General features: G+C 34.5%; 1 protein-coding gene across 1 annotated transcript; it reads left to right on the forward strand.

Moving 5' to 3' along the window:
* Positions 1–208: 208 nt before the first annotated feature.
* On the forward strand, positions 209–7,974 carry LOC118646543. The gene is made up of 2 exons (XM_036289646.1): positions 209–1,395; positions 1,428–7,974. Exons 1-2 carry the CDS (start codon positions 209–211, stop codon positions 5,998–6,000), a joined length of 5,760 nt encoding a protein of 1,919 aa, XP_036145539.1. The 3' UTR covers positions 6,001–7,974.
* The last annotated feature ends 8,192 nt before the right edge of the window (positions 7,975–16,166 follow it).

A 16,166-nucleotide genomic window follows, 5' to 3' on the forward strand; every position in this document is an offset into this window, starting at 1 on the left:
ATTTTTAGTGGCAGCTTACTACGCGCCCTAAATAACAATCTTGCAATTATTATAACCAATTCCGTTTTTAATTTTAAATCACCCAAAATTCTTTGGTGGCAGCTTACCAAGCGCCCCTAGCAAAGACATTTACAATATCACAAAATCTCTGGTGGCTAATAAACTACAAACACATAAAATACTCTGGTAATACATACTATATTTCAAAATGCCGATTACAAGATCTGAATCTGATAAAGCAATTTCGCGAGAAGAATTAGAAAAGTACGCTCAATTATTGGAAGAAAAAGAAAAAATATTGAAGGAACGCACAGAAACTCTAGAAGCTAGACAATTTGAATTAGAACAAAGTCGAGCAATTATGGAACAAGTAACACAACAGCTAGCTTCATTAAACGCGCTACCCGATCAAATAGAAAAGTTAAATTCCCGTTTTTTCGAAATGCAACAATCAAATACGAGCGCACCAACTCCTATATCTCCCAATCCTTCCCGACGGAACGACTTTGACTCACCAATTCGTTTTAAAGACGCGATTGATACTATTCCTAAATTTGACGGACGTAATATGTCCGTATTTCAATTCAGCAAAATTTGCGAACGTGCTTTAGACCTCATTCCGGAATACCATGAATTTTATTTGATGCAATTAATTACTAATAAACTACAGGGTCACGCTTACTCAGCCATCGAAGGCGCAGATCTTCGTAGCGTGCGCGATCTGACGCGAAGACTAAAAGAATTTTTCGGCCCGAACAAATCTGTTGACCAATACCGCGGAGAACTCGCAAATATCTACATGAAACATAACGAAGATATTTTTGATTACGTCGCTCGCGTCCAGGAATTACGTTCCGCGATTACTGACGGAGAATCTGATCGATACGGAAATATAACGGAAGATAAGAAAGCAGAAATCGAACATATAGTCAAAACAAATTTTATTAACGGCCTACCCCCAGACCTTCTAGTACGCGTTAAATTAGAAAGATGTTTCTCTCTTGAAGAATCCATTGTCACGGCAATCCAACTTTCGAAAACCCTCAAGGTAGAGAAGGCTCGTAAACAAATTAACCCTCCGTATCCTCCGCGTGCTGATTTCCCTAATCGCGCTCCACAACCTCGTTTGGTACCAAATTTACAAAATCAGAATATAACTTCACATCGTAACATCGCGCAACCATTTATTCGACCGCTTGTCCCTGGACAGCCCGGTCCCAACTATCCCACCGGTAAAATAAGCAAATATTGTAAGACACCCGGTCACTTCATGAGTGAGTGTCGTAAATTCGCCTACCGTAAGGCACTAGAAAGCCAGAATCAGACTCAACAGCCAGTTATTATGCAACAAAAGCCACAACAAAATAATTCGGGAAACTTCCCGGGGGTTCCGATGTCAGACGCCCGTCGGAACGACTCCGCAACAGCGCGTCCGACAACATCTCAACAGACTTCCGCAGCCACAATCCAAATCCCGCAAGCCACAGTTTCTACAACTTGAACGTAACAAAAGACGTTCACGCGTTACCCTCTGTCGACATTTCGTCCCCAGATCTAGTAAATCAATGCAATTTTATGCTTGATTCTGGATCTGCATTTAACTTAATAAAATCACGGTTCCTACAAGACCACATTACTATTAATAAAGATGACATCGTTACATTCAAAGGCATATCCTCTGAAATAATTTCTTCGATAGGATCCGTTGAGATTTTATTACTCAACCAGCCAACCAAATTTCAAGTAATCCCCGACCTTGTTGGTCTTCCACACGATGGAATATTAGGAAACCCTTTCTTCCAGAAAAACTCTGTCAATATTAATTATCAAAATAAATCTCTAAGCTACCAAGATATAAAAATTCCTTTCGCTAACTCCGAAATCATTATTCTTAAAGCTAGATCAGTTACCCCATTTCATGTTAACATTATTAACGTAGAAAAACAAGTTGGATACTTACCTCTATACGCAATTGCCGATAAAATTTACCTGGGAGATGCTATCGTCACAAATTCTAAAGGAAAAGCTTACCTACCAATCTTTAATACATCAGACAGCGAACAAAAGGTACGAATCCCTTCCGTCGAACTACAAGATTTCGACACGGCAACCTCTGTTAAACAAGCTGCCTTTCCCCCTCATTTACCAAATCATTTACTAAATCCTGAGAGTCTCACACATTTAGAAAATAATATAGATAACATTGGAAGCGGCATCGAACCGCTTGAAGCCAATGTTAGTCTGGGTGATGAAAATAATTCTTTACACACTGTCAAAACCCGAAGGCATGCGACAGTTTCACTTAATCTTGAAACCCCCTTGAACCTTAATGAAGATAAAAAAGATAACGCTGTGAGATACCGGAAGTCTCCTAAAATCAACGTTAATCTTGATGACAATCTTCTTCTCCTTCATGCTACCGAGACCCGAGGGCACACGGTAGCCCCGTCACTGAGCCCGGTGACTTATAATAAGAGTATAGATAACATCGGAGGAGTCCGAGGATCTCCTAACGAGGCCGATGTTAGTCTTGGTGTCAGCTCTGTTCTTCAGCATGTTACTGAAACCCGAGGGCATTCAGTAATTCTTGCCAATGTTATTAATTCTGCTAATTCAACTAATTCTACTACTATTAATTCAGAGACTCGTTCAAACTCACATACCAAAGGAGTCCGAGGACGTCCTGAGGTTCCTGCATACGATAATCCTGTATACTTTCATTATACGACTGAATGTCATCCCAAATATACTCACTCGCTCGAAAACAATCGTACCTCGACAATTCTTAATCTACTCAGACTCGATCATTTAAATCCAGAAGAAATAGAAAATATTAAAACGCTAATCAATGAAAACGAAGATAGGTTTCATCTTCCTGGTGATAACCTCGAAGCCACAAACGCTGCTGAACACTTCATTCCAACCACTGACGATATACCAGTTCATACAAAACAATACAGATTTCCTCCCGTACATAAAGAAGAAATAAGTAAGCAAATTAACGATTTATTAATAAACGATTCCATAGAACATTCCACTTCTCCTTACAATTCTCCATTATGGATTGTCCCCAAGAAACCTGATTCTCAAGGAAATAAACGATGGCGACTAGTCATCGACTATCGGAACTTAAACGAAAAAACAATAGGCGATGCCTATCCTCTTCCAAATATTACTGACATACTAGATCAATTGGGATCAGCAAAATACTTTTCCGTGCTAGATTTAGCCTCCGGTTTTCATCAGATACCTATGGCATCCAAAGATGCCCCTAAAACTGCTTTTTCGACCCCATACGGTCATTACCAATTCAAGAGAATGCCATTCGGATTAAAAAATGCCCCCGCAACTTTCCAGCGCTTAATGGACAACGTTCTCTCTGGCCTACAGGGGAACGAACTCTTCGTTTATATGGACGATATCGTTATCTACGCAAAATCTTTACGAGAACACGAAATTAAATTCACCCGCTTAATGCAACGTTTAAGAAACGCGAATTTGAAACTCCAGCCAGATAAATGCGAATTCTTACGACACGAAGTAGCCTATCTTGGACACATAATTGGATCAAACGGCGTAAGGCCGGATCCCGGAAAAATCAACTCAATAATGAATTTCCCTACTCCCAAAACTCCTAAGAACATTAAACAATTTTTAGGCCTTGCTGGCTACTACAGACGCTTCATTCCAAATTTTTCTAAAACCGCAAAACCTCTCACAGACTTATTAAAGAAAAACAGCACCTTTTCGTGGCAAGCAAAACAAATAGACTCATTCAACACTCTTAAATTAGCATTGTGCTCTAATCCAATACTCCAGTACCCCGATTTCACTAAGCCTTTTATTCTCACGACCGATGCATCCGGATATGCTATCGGAGGAGTTTTAAGTCAAGGTCCCGTCGGACAAGACTTACCCATTTCCTATACTTCGCGAATTCTAAATGCTGCAGAAAAGAACTACTCTACAATTGAAAAAGAATGTCTAGCCATAGTATACTGTATTAATCATTTCAGACCATACTTGTACGGAAAACGTTTTACAATTATTACCGACCATAAACCTCTCGTTTGGCTAAACTCGATTAAAGATCCGTCTTCCCGCTTATGGAAGTGGCGCAACAAATTATCCGAATACGATTTTGAAATTAAATATAAGAAAGGAACTTTAAATAATAACGCAGATGCCTTGTCGCGAAACCCACCTGAGAATCATGTTTTCCCATTAATAAACGCAGATCAAGACGATTCTTCTGATGAATCCTTATTCTTTTCTAGTAATAAAAACCGAATCACACCGCAGACCCCACCGCCAAATACTAATAACGAAAATCGCATTTCAATAGAAACTCACGACGATTACGTAGACATGAATGCATCACAAAATTCTAATCACGAAAATTTAGAGGAAATCTCCGACTATACCGAAAGTGATACTGATGACGACGAAGAATATTACGACGAATTACTTACTCCTATATCAATCCCTCATGAACAAATTCCGCTTCTTCCTCTCGCACTCCAAGAACCAACAATCGATAAAACTCGTGAAAACTTACTTAGCCGAAAAGATAACCATGTTATATTCATATACCTAAACGGTACTCCTTTTGATAACGGCGCGAAACGATATTCAGAAGCTAACTTATTGCCGAACTATGAAAACTTAACTTATGAAAGAGCTAATGTAAGAACCATAAAGGGAAACACTGTAATTTCACTCCCTATAAAATTTAATAATCGTACACTATTAGAGCCACAAACTTTAAAAAATTGTTTTCAATCATTAGTAGACGTAATAACTGAATTAGAGCTCAAATCAATAAGCGTTAGTAAAACCGAATCTTTTGACGACATTCCATGGTCTTACGTCCTTAAGCAATTCAAAATTTATTTAACAGGAACTAACTGTCAAATTACTATTTGTGAAAATTTAATCCGAAATCCTGAGCCTCACGAACGTGAAGCATTGATCTTAGAAAATCACGCGTCCTCGCACGGTGGTCACAAAGGTGTAACGAAAACCTATAATCGGTTAAGACCACATTATTTTTGGAGCTCTATGAAAAAGGATATTTCAGACTTAATTCGAAAATGTAAGCAATGTCAAATTAAGAAGCTAACCAGAATTAAAACTAAACAGCCCATGATAATTACGGACACCCCCGGAACAGCTTTTGATAAAGTTTCGCTTGATATAATGGGACCATTACCAGTCACCATAAAAGGAAATCAATACATTCTAACAATGCAAGATTTATTAACGAAATATTCCGTAGCCGTACCATTAAATGACGCCACGTCGGTATCTATTGCCGACGCATTTGCAAAGAATTTTATATGCATTTACGGTGCTCCGAAAGCCATACTCACAGATCAAGGAGCAAATTTTTTATCTTCCCTTATGCGATCTTTGACTAAGAAATTCAATATTCAACATTTTAAAACAACCGCCTATTATCCTCAGTCAAACGGTTCTTTAGAACGATCGCATCACGTACTAACCGAATATCTTAAAACGCAAATTGACAAGGAAGATAACTGGGACGACTATATTAACATGGCTATGTTTTCTTATAATACTAGTGTACATGAAGGTACAAAATTTTCGCCATACGAACTTATATTCGGCAAACTAGCTCGTTTACCCTCTAGCCACCCTCCTTTAGAGTCCAATAACGAAAATACGTATCACGAATATATCACAGATCTCGCGAATAGATTACACGAAACACGTGAAGAGGCTAGACAAAATCTAATCTCTGCTAAAGAAAGAAGCAAACGATACTATGACAGACACATAAATCCTCGACATTTTGAGGAAGGCACAGAAGTATTTCTATTGAAAGAACCAAGTAAAGGAAAGTTCTCTGATCAATATGTGGGACCTTACAAAGTAATTGAAAATCTCCCACCCTGCAACGTAAAAATTCTAATTGGCAAAAGACCACGCGTTGTGCATATCAACAAATTGAAGGTAGCACACGTGGATCCAGGATGAGCGCCTAATCATTATTTCTGTTCACAGATGCTTTGGCACCGTCGGCCAGGTCTTCCGGCCCGACATTTAACCACTCCTATAAAACCAGTCGATAAATCACCATTTTGGTACTGTGTACAAAACACAGGCTACCGCGAAAAAGTAACTAATTTTTGCCTATGTCTTAAATGTTTTAAACAAATTAGAACTCTTATAATTCGAGCCCAATATGAATTCGAAACATCACATTTTGCCTTAAACTCTCTAACATACCACGAAGTAAATTGTAGTCAATGCTTAAAATCAGTTACAGAAATTAAACCGATTAGAAATTGTTTTACATGTACCAATCGACTATGGCAATATCTACATGAAATCGATATAAGTGAACAGACAATAGATCATATGAATGAGACAACCTACGCGATTTCACGAGGTTCCTTTTATTAACGGGCATGCAAATACCATGCGCTTGATTCTTCGAGCAGCGGAAAATCAAGTGAATTTCGAACTTACTGTCTCACCGGAAACACTAAGCTCGATCAAACATAATTAACACTTATTCAATCTAACATTTAATCCACATATTCAAAATACTAACAATCCATTTGCTTATTCAAAGTTATAAAATTTAACGATACATTATAGATCCCGCCGCACAAAAAACACAAAACAAAGAAAAATAAATAATGCTTATAATTAATTGTCCACATAACCGATTTACGCAAATCTATTTATACTTTAAATATTAATAATTAATAATAAGATCGCATGAAAACAAAATAGAAGTATTATACTAATCATATCCAATAACCATTCTAACATATTATATTAATCGCATTTTATCTACACTAAATCCCACCGCATAAAAAAATAATAATAAAAAAAAAAGGGAACAAACATGTAATACTTATATCATATTAAATATTAGTTTTATTTTTATTAATTACATTGATAATATTATCTCGTTTTATAGAATACATATAATCATACAATTTTACATACAATATATTACTTGCATTCAGTATTATACTTAGTACGCACATACGTATATACATACATTTTATTTTATAATTAATTAGGTAAAAATCGACGCTTTATATGACCAATCATAATCGTTACCACAGGATACGCACACTTGCCTCGTTTCTTTTTATTATACACATATATCGTTTGTTTATTCCGATACACAGTTACAATTAGTTTACTATATACCTTGCAATATGTAATCTTATGCCACAAGCGCAATTTATATAAACTATTAATCCCACCGCAGTATAATAATTTTTATTAGTTGTAGTTACCACTAATCCCACCGCTGACAAAAACATAATCCTACCGCTAAAGTAATAACCGATTAGCTTATTTCACTACTAATCAATAAATTACACGTGGTCATCGATCAATCAATATCGCGCTACGCGAATAAGGCACCGAGCTGCCTATGCCGCCGATAGACTTCTCATATCGATTTAACGATTTGATTCATTTCGCCTTATTGCTACAAAATACACATAATTCCACCGCAGTTAATAATTCTACTAGCTTTATCACTACTGCTTGATGTTAAGAAATAAAAATAAAATCCCACCGCTAAAATTTATATAAGCATATCTCACAATAAAAAAGGGGGAAATGAAAATATACATAAAAAAAAAACATAAATCCCACCGCCATTTGAAAGAGTCTCATTGATTGATCTGACCATACAAAATAATAAAAAATATATACATAATAAAATAAGAAATAAACATATATACATATATATTTATATCCCACCGTTATACAACATGATATATTACTAACTATATAATATAATATATATATATATCCCACCGCAATAAATATAATATAATAATACTAACCATATTAAATATTACTTTTAAGGATTATACTTGAGTTTTAAACTATATTAACCATATTTAGCTTTATTTTCGCCTCCCGTATACTTACATACATATTTTACAAATAATAATCATAAATTATCCATACAAAGGAAAAAGGAGTTACGCAAAAAAAAAAAAAAAAAATATTTCTTTAATTTTATTAAGTGCATTCAATATCGGCGTTGTCACACGAATAAACACAGGAAACATATATCATTACAATCTAATAATATTAACTTTAATTTTACTTTGCTTAAATTTTTTTTATTTTTATCATTTTATCCCACCGCTATTAACATTACTTGCTACTAAATAATAATATTTACTTAACAATATTTTACTAATCTTATATATTATTGATACTACATATCCTACGCAAGTCAAACTAATTTACCTTGCGTTTTATTTTATTTTATCTTATTAGATTGCTAGCATTTATACTTATAACCTACTACACAATATACACATATCTTGCGATTCACAATCTTATATTATTGTACTCGACACTCTGATAAGCGTATTTACATATCCGTTCTCTGCCGTACATAAATCTCTATTACTATAATTATATTCAATACTATTTTATTAACATAGATATAAGGTTATTCTTGTTCTCCTTCTTACATATATTTTAGTTACAAGTTATAGGCCTACAATTATGGTATAATATCTCATGAAATATCACGCTTTATTTTCAATCGTAATATAAACATTTATTTTGCAATATTCCTACAATTACACGCATATATACGTTACAATATACTACCTTATACCTTTATATTACATTCAGTTTTATTACTATAAATACATATACGCATAAAGGATCATTAATAAAAATGAAGTCATTTATAATAGTTTTGACTTTCGTAATTAACGTTCACGCTTTAATCGGTTTCGATTGTGGCGGACGACACCTCAATATCACCGCTATATCATCGCTCGACGTAGGCGAGTGCGACTTGCAATACAAAAGGCCTAATACCACGGAAGTCTCTATTCAACTTCTACAATTATCTAATTACAATCAAGCTGAAGTTTTCCAGTGCAAAGTGGAAATTTCACGAACAGTCTTTTATTGTGGAATGAACTCTCACATTTCCGCAGTCCACAACGGCCAAGCCGAATATATCCACGAAACAGGATATACCACATGCATGAGGATGTTCAACGACGGAACCATATCAATGGGACCAGGAGTTCTCCTCACAGGAATCAAAGCCAATCAAACGACTTACCGCAGCTTCACCCTTGGAGGAAGAATTGAAAATAACGGATACTGTAAGGGTACAGCACAATATTCCGACCCTTATGGATCATGGCCTGACGTCATAGTTCAAGCCAGCGCCAAAATAACCATTAAATCATCTATGAATCCCGTTCATCTCGAATCTGGAAAAATAAAATTACGCTCTGGAACGACCTGCACACTTGCTGATAGCTTTTGTCTCGACATGGATGACGGATATTCATATTGGAAGCCGATACCGACTTCCGCCTGTGGATTTAATCAATATGATGTCCTCTACGAAGGACCTGCAAATAAAACTACTGAAAGCGACAGTTCTGAATCGCCAGTCTACAGTCTCACGACCCAAGATGTTACCTTCGCTCTAACCAGCCGAGGAGAGCAACCTCTGTGCGGTTATAATTTACTACGCACGGAGCATCCAAAATTATTTATAATGGAAATTAAAAACGGAGCTACCTTCGCTAGCCGTACCTCCATTCCGATACACAACCTCGACATCTTTGCATATCTAAACTCTAAATTTGTGTACGTTGAAAAACACGTACGCAGCCAGATGACATCTCTATACCATAACGTAATGACGCAAAAATGTGAGCTCGAAAGACAGGTAATCACAAACGCTCTATCTTTCGCTGCTTTACAACCTGACGAATTCGCATACAGACTCATGAAAGGACCCGGCTATATGGCAGTCAACACCGGAGAGTCTGTCCACATTGTAAAATGTATCCCAGTGGAAGTCACACTGAGAGAAACAACTGAATGCTACTCTGAATTACCGATAACCGTACGAAATGGATCGTTTTTCCTGACGCCTAGATCAAGAATAATTTCTAGGGTAGGGAACAAACGAGAATGCAGCAACGAACTACCGACATTATTTAGAATCGAGCAAACCTGGCTGCAATTCACGCCGAAACCCCAGGTCTTGCAATTACCGCCCGAACAACTTAAACCTCTTACTAAATTAACTTGGAACTACGCCAAGCCAGCACCTCTAGCCGTCTCTGGATTATATGCCGATAAGGAAATTGAAAGGCTCAGAGATCATATTATGTTTCCCGCCGAGAAACCTGCACTACTTCACGAAATCGCTAGACGCATCACTGGACACGATATTGGATCAAATGCCGTATCTGTCTATAATCTCCTGGACGAAGAAGCCCTTAACAAAATAGCTGACAACACTGCTTCTCGCCTATGGAAGGGCTTTGTAAATTTCGGCTCAGCAACAGCCGGAATAATGGGCATTTTTATTATTATACGTGTCATCAAAGTCGTGATCGACACACTCCTTCATGGATACGCCCTTCATTCAGTATATGGGTGTAGTCTACATTTACTTGGAGCCCTGTGGAGCTCTATCACTCATCTGCTACTTCACTTGAGCCGCGGACCGACGCGGAAGCCCGATAAGAAAATCGAACAACGACCACAGCAGCCGCCGCAACCACCTCCGTTGCCGACGGCCCCTCCAGCATTCTCCCGCTTGAAGGATGCCCAGATATACGTAATCAACGAGGAAAATTTATCCGACTCAAACAGGCCAGTTTGTTCTCATCAGAAGGACGCCCAAATGAGCACGATCCAGGAAGAAGCCAACGAAAATAATCCGGTAACGTCCTTATCAGATAACTTTAACGCCTACCCTTACAAAACTTTAAGAGATCGTTTCGACGATCTTGAACAAATCCCTTCTAAATCATCGGGATTCGTTCTAAAATAGGGGGGAGGTGTCACGTCCCGTGTAAATTTTTCAATTTTTATTAATTATTTGCCTTATGAATTTCCTTTATTCGTATATCTATTCATATATTCAATTATATTTTAATCAATTTTATATTACTATTCATTTATTACACTTATATTATATTCTTATCCAATTATTTTAATTATTCAGTTAATTTTATATTACATAATTCACTTATTATTCATATTATTACTCATATTATATATTCTTACATTTTATTATTATTTTAATAATCATATACTATCTCTATATTAACCAGCTAATACTTATATTATTATATTCTCTAACGTTCATAACTTTTGAACCACCATTTTACCTATATTAATCATTAAGACCATATAAAATGTTGTATTCTTTAAGGTTACAATCGTTCGAAATCATGATGATAATAGTTAATTACCAAATCTACATTGAATATCGAATTATTCAATTAAATTAATCATACACCTTATGGTCGACACCTAAATTTAATATTGTAAAGGAATTGCATCAATAATCGTTCATTTTATTATAAAAATTCTTTAAATTAAATTAAAATACTAAAATCTTATAAGTTACCGACTAACGGGATACCTCTACTATTAAAAACTTACCATTAACTTGCATACTTTGCCAATAGAGGGCCAACTGTCGATAACTTACCTGCACTTACCATCAATAACCATTCCCTAATTACCGACAATGGTATACTTACCATTTGTTACAAGCGCCTACCGAATGATAAACCCGTCATACACAGCCATCACGAATTCCTGGAAATGCTGCTGTAATTCCAAGAATTCCCGAAAACTTTTGCCAATATCTCGAGAACCATAAGAGGTAGAGTTGCCAAATTAATTCCAAGAAGCGTCGCAGACTTTGTTTATACTAAAAATCATGTTTCCAAAAATTTGGAAAAAACAATTATTTTTTTGGGACAAATTTCACATTTTTTACCCAAAAACCGAAAACTTGCCAAAACGCTCCGTTTTACCTGATTCGACCGTAAATGATGTTCTTTTAAAAACTTCAATTTTTACCCCCACCCCGATTTTTCGGGAAGACCAAAATTCGGCCAAACATAGTCCTCGAGGTCCTCTATACGATGGTCCAAACCCCATCTTTTAATCTCTTACCGTTCACGAGATATAAATTTTTAAAGTGTCAAGGACAACTGCCAAAAGACCTTTATAAGTACCATAGGCCTTGAAACACAAGTCTCTCACCTTGAGAACCGTCATGGTACATGAGCACCCTTGTGAAGGTGAATGTAAAATCATTGCATCACTATCATGAAATATTATTAACAGTAGAATATTCATAAGACCATTGTAGAAGCCTAAATAATATATAAAATGGTTTAAACAATTAAATAATTATTAATATCAATTTTAGATTATTATTTCAAACATAAATATTAATTAACAATCACCTTTTTGCATAAATACTAATTAACAAATAGAATATTATATATACGAACAATAATTTAATTATAAATAAATAATCCTTATCAATTACATAATTTTGCGACTATCATTTATTCATAAAGCTAGTTAACAATCGATTTTGATTAAAGAAATAATTATTAAGGCTTTTGCAAGTGCATAATTAATAAATAAAGTCCCAAGGCCATGTCACTGAAGCTATCGCATTGTACACAAGATGGCTGACCATCACTGTAATAAATGCGAACCTCTATAAGAAGAATGTAAAATTATTATAAAACTCACATATGCACCAGCGATGAAATATTACTTAAGGTAGAATATTCACTGACGATATTAATTGCAAACGTCTAAAGCCTTCAAGGTTAGCTCATCGAAATTATTACAAGTGCTAAAATTCAAGAGCGGCGAATCACTAAGGTGATCACCACTGTAATAGATGGGAACCCCTATTTAAAATATGTGCAAATATTATAACGCTTGAATAATGAAATATTACGCGCAACTAAATATTCATTAATAACACACTTGCGAAGGTTTAAAAAATATAAAAGTTACATATATCGTTTGAGAACCACTACTACTGTACGTAAAAATTGTTACCACAAAGAAAAATGTTAATTAACAATTAGTTTATTGATAAAACATACCTACGTACGCATATTCAATTATTCAGACTCAGTTAATAATTAATCTTAATAAAACAGAACTCTAAATAATATAAAATCTATTTGTATCAATTAATATTACCATATAGAGTCATTATTTCAACAAATAAGTATTATAAATAATTAATTTCGTTAAATATCAAATAATTAATGCGTAGCGTCTATTAACAATTAAATTTTGCAAAAACTAAGCTTTACAATGAAAGAAATATTATTGTATAAAACCTCCGCAAGCGTACGAGTCGTGGAAACATTAATTAATAATTTATTTCACAGTTATAATATTTGAATGAATATTTTATATGCATAAGATGCATAAATTCCATTCTCACGTTCGGGGATGAGTCATCGTGAGTCACTTGCGAAATTGTTTGATCAAAAAGTAATATGATATTTTTCTGTATCTCGAAAGACTAAACATCCGATGCAAGTACATCCTTTGTAAAATTATGCCGACATTCCGCGGCACCCTTTGAAATTAGAAGCGAAAATGATGCAACTCCTACTTCGTACCACACTCCGCGGCCTACAAACTCGAACAATATAAAAGCGAGCGCCGCGGCGGATCAGCATTGCGCGCCGAGATTTTGAAGTAATAACATCACGCTCCTTAAGAGTATCACTTTAATTGATCATTGTGCTCCGACTCCACCATCTTGAGAGAATCCGCCATCTTGTCGACAATCGAAAGAACTGTAACATAAAGAAATAAAGACTTGTAAAACTATTTGGGGATCCAGCCTCAATAATTCTTATATCCCCGAAGATCCCTTGGTGAGTAACTCAAATTAATTAATTTATTTTATAATATTCTCTTAACTTCAATCAAGCTGTCATCAATCATTACAAGTGCATACTCTCTCGCGCGTAATCACTTTTGGACTATCATTCTAAATTATTTTAAATTATTTTAATAATTAAATACTTAACAATTTAACGACCGAATAAATACTTATACAATATTACCCCAGTCTGCCGTTTGGAAATTTAATTCAATTTAATTCAATTTTAATATTATTTAATCACGATTTAATTTAATTTAATTCAATTTAATTTGCGACTTTGACAATTTAATTCTAATTTAACACTACTCAATTGACATTTTGATTTTTATTATAATTTAATTTAACTTAATACAGCTTGGTTGACACATTGATATTTTATTTGACATTTATTGATACATTGATTGATGCATGAACATTTTATTTCTGATACACCGATGTTTTAATATACTGATACTCTGATTTATTTTATTTTAATGTGACATATTCTACAATCTGATTTAATTTAATTTATGTTAATGTGCATTGATATCCCAATTTAATTTGATTTAATTTAAATTTCAATACTACAAATAACTCACCACTGAACTTGATTTAATTCATTTTAATGCAATTTAATTTACGATCCGATTTAATTCACAATTCAATTTAATGCAGCAAATCTGATATTTCACTTTGATTAAATACAACCCATACTACTATCCAATTCGATTTAATTTTATTCAATGCAATTTTATCCATGATTTAATACTTTGATATCTACTCTATTTCTATTTAATATCCAACTTGTACATCTCTAATTTAACGATTATCATAACATTCTACGTTACTTTGTGCCAGATATAATAAATAATATTCAAATCACTGATTCTAATAATTTACATGAAATAATATAATAATTATTCAAAGTTCACATGCAATTTACTTGATTTCATAACGCATTCGAGACCCAACTGAATTAAATGCACACATATATATTTGATACAATAATTGATTTTCATTTATACATGTTTTATTATTGCCAATTATAACCCCGCTTATTTTACTAATTTAGATATAGAAATTTAACTGAAGTACTTCCACACTCCTTAAACCTTTATGCGATCTCCAGCATTGTTACCTGAATAAATAAATAAATAAAAATTATAAAATACGATCGCATCCTTCTACTTTTCAACAAATAATTTAATCTCATATGCCTCTATACTTTGAAACCCATAAATAATTACGCGTCTACCGCGACACGTCTGATACGGATCACCGTCTTGTGCGTCGGCTCCTTAATTAAGAAGTCGAGTTTAGTCACCCAACAGCTGGTGGTATTGGCTGACTGGAGCCCGTTGAGGGTACTCCTGGTGATAAAAAGCTAAACAAGCGGATATCTAATATCTACTTTGCACGGGACAATACCTGTACGATCCGTCGGTTCGTTAACGCAGTTCTTTCAGACAATCAAATGAATAACAATAACAATATTCCGATACTTAAATTATAAATTCAATTATATTACAAATATCCTGTCAACCTGGATCTCGGACTCTGCTTCTTTTTTTTTATTTTATTTTATTCCCGATGTGACGTGGGATACCGCCTAGCGAGAGTGGAGTCGTAAGATACGTTCACAAACCCTGATTGACAGTGATTTTCTTTTATTCTAATACGCGAAATCTGAAAGAACAATTGAGGAAGTATTCGAATGTATGTCCTACCTGTCTGGTGACTCCTGGCTCTATTTCTTTTTTTTTATTTTTATTTTACTCCCGATGTGACGTGGGATACCGCCAAGAGCGAGAATAGAGTCGCAAGGATACGTTCACGCCACTAGACTAGTAGCGAATTTGCTTTTATTGCATGAATTTAAAAATGAGCTGTTACAATTAATTAATCTAGGACAAACAATTATAATCACGAGGCAATACCTTTTCTTTTCTCTCATCTCCTTAGTACTTCACAAAAACAAGGTAAGACGCTTAAACACTAACACAATTAACCATTCTTCAGACGTCAAGAATTCGGCTGAACTGGCAGCCTACTTAATAACACAAGAAATATTCATCACAAGTTTATTCAATCAATAAAGTAAATAATTTTTATCCAGTTTATAAAATCAATCAATTAAATTTCATAAATCAATTTGTTTTTATTAAATGACTAAACGATAAATAAATTCATATCTTACCTGATTATAAATAATTTAATAACATACTTATATTCATTACTTTATTTAATTGTTTCATATGCATAATTTGGATCTATCACATACTATTTTGAGTAATCATCGCACTCTTTATTTTATTTTATTTTATCTTATTATTTATATACATTCTTTAACATAATTTCTATCATCCCAATAATCACAAAATATATATATATATTGGTTATGTATTCAATAAATGAAGATTAATACTGATTGATAAATAATAAATAC

This window comes from Monomorium pharaonis, chromosome 1 (genome assembly GCF_013373865.1).
Source record: "Monomorium pharaonis isolate MP-MQ-018 chromosome 1, ASM1337386v2, whole genome shotgun sequence".
Classification (NCBI taxonomy): Eukaryota; Metazoa; Arthropoda; class Insecta; order Hymenoptera; family Formicidae; genus Monomorium; species Monomorium pharaonis.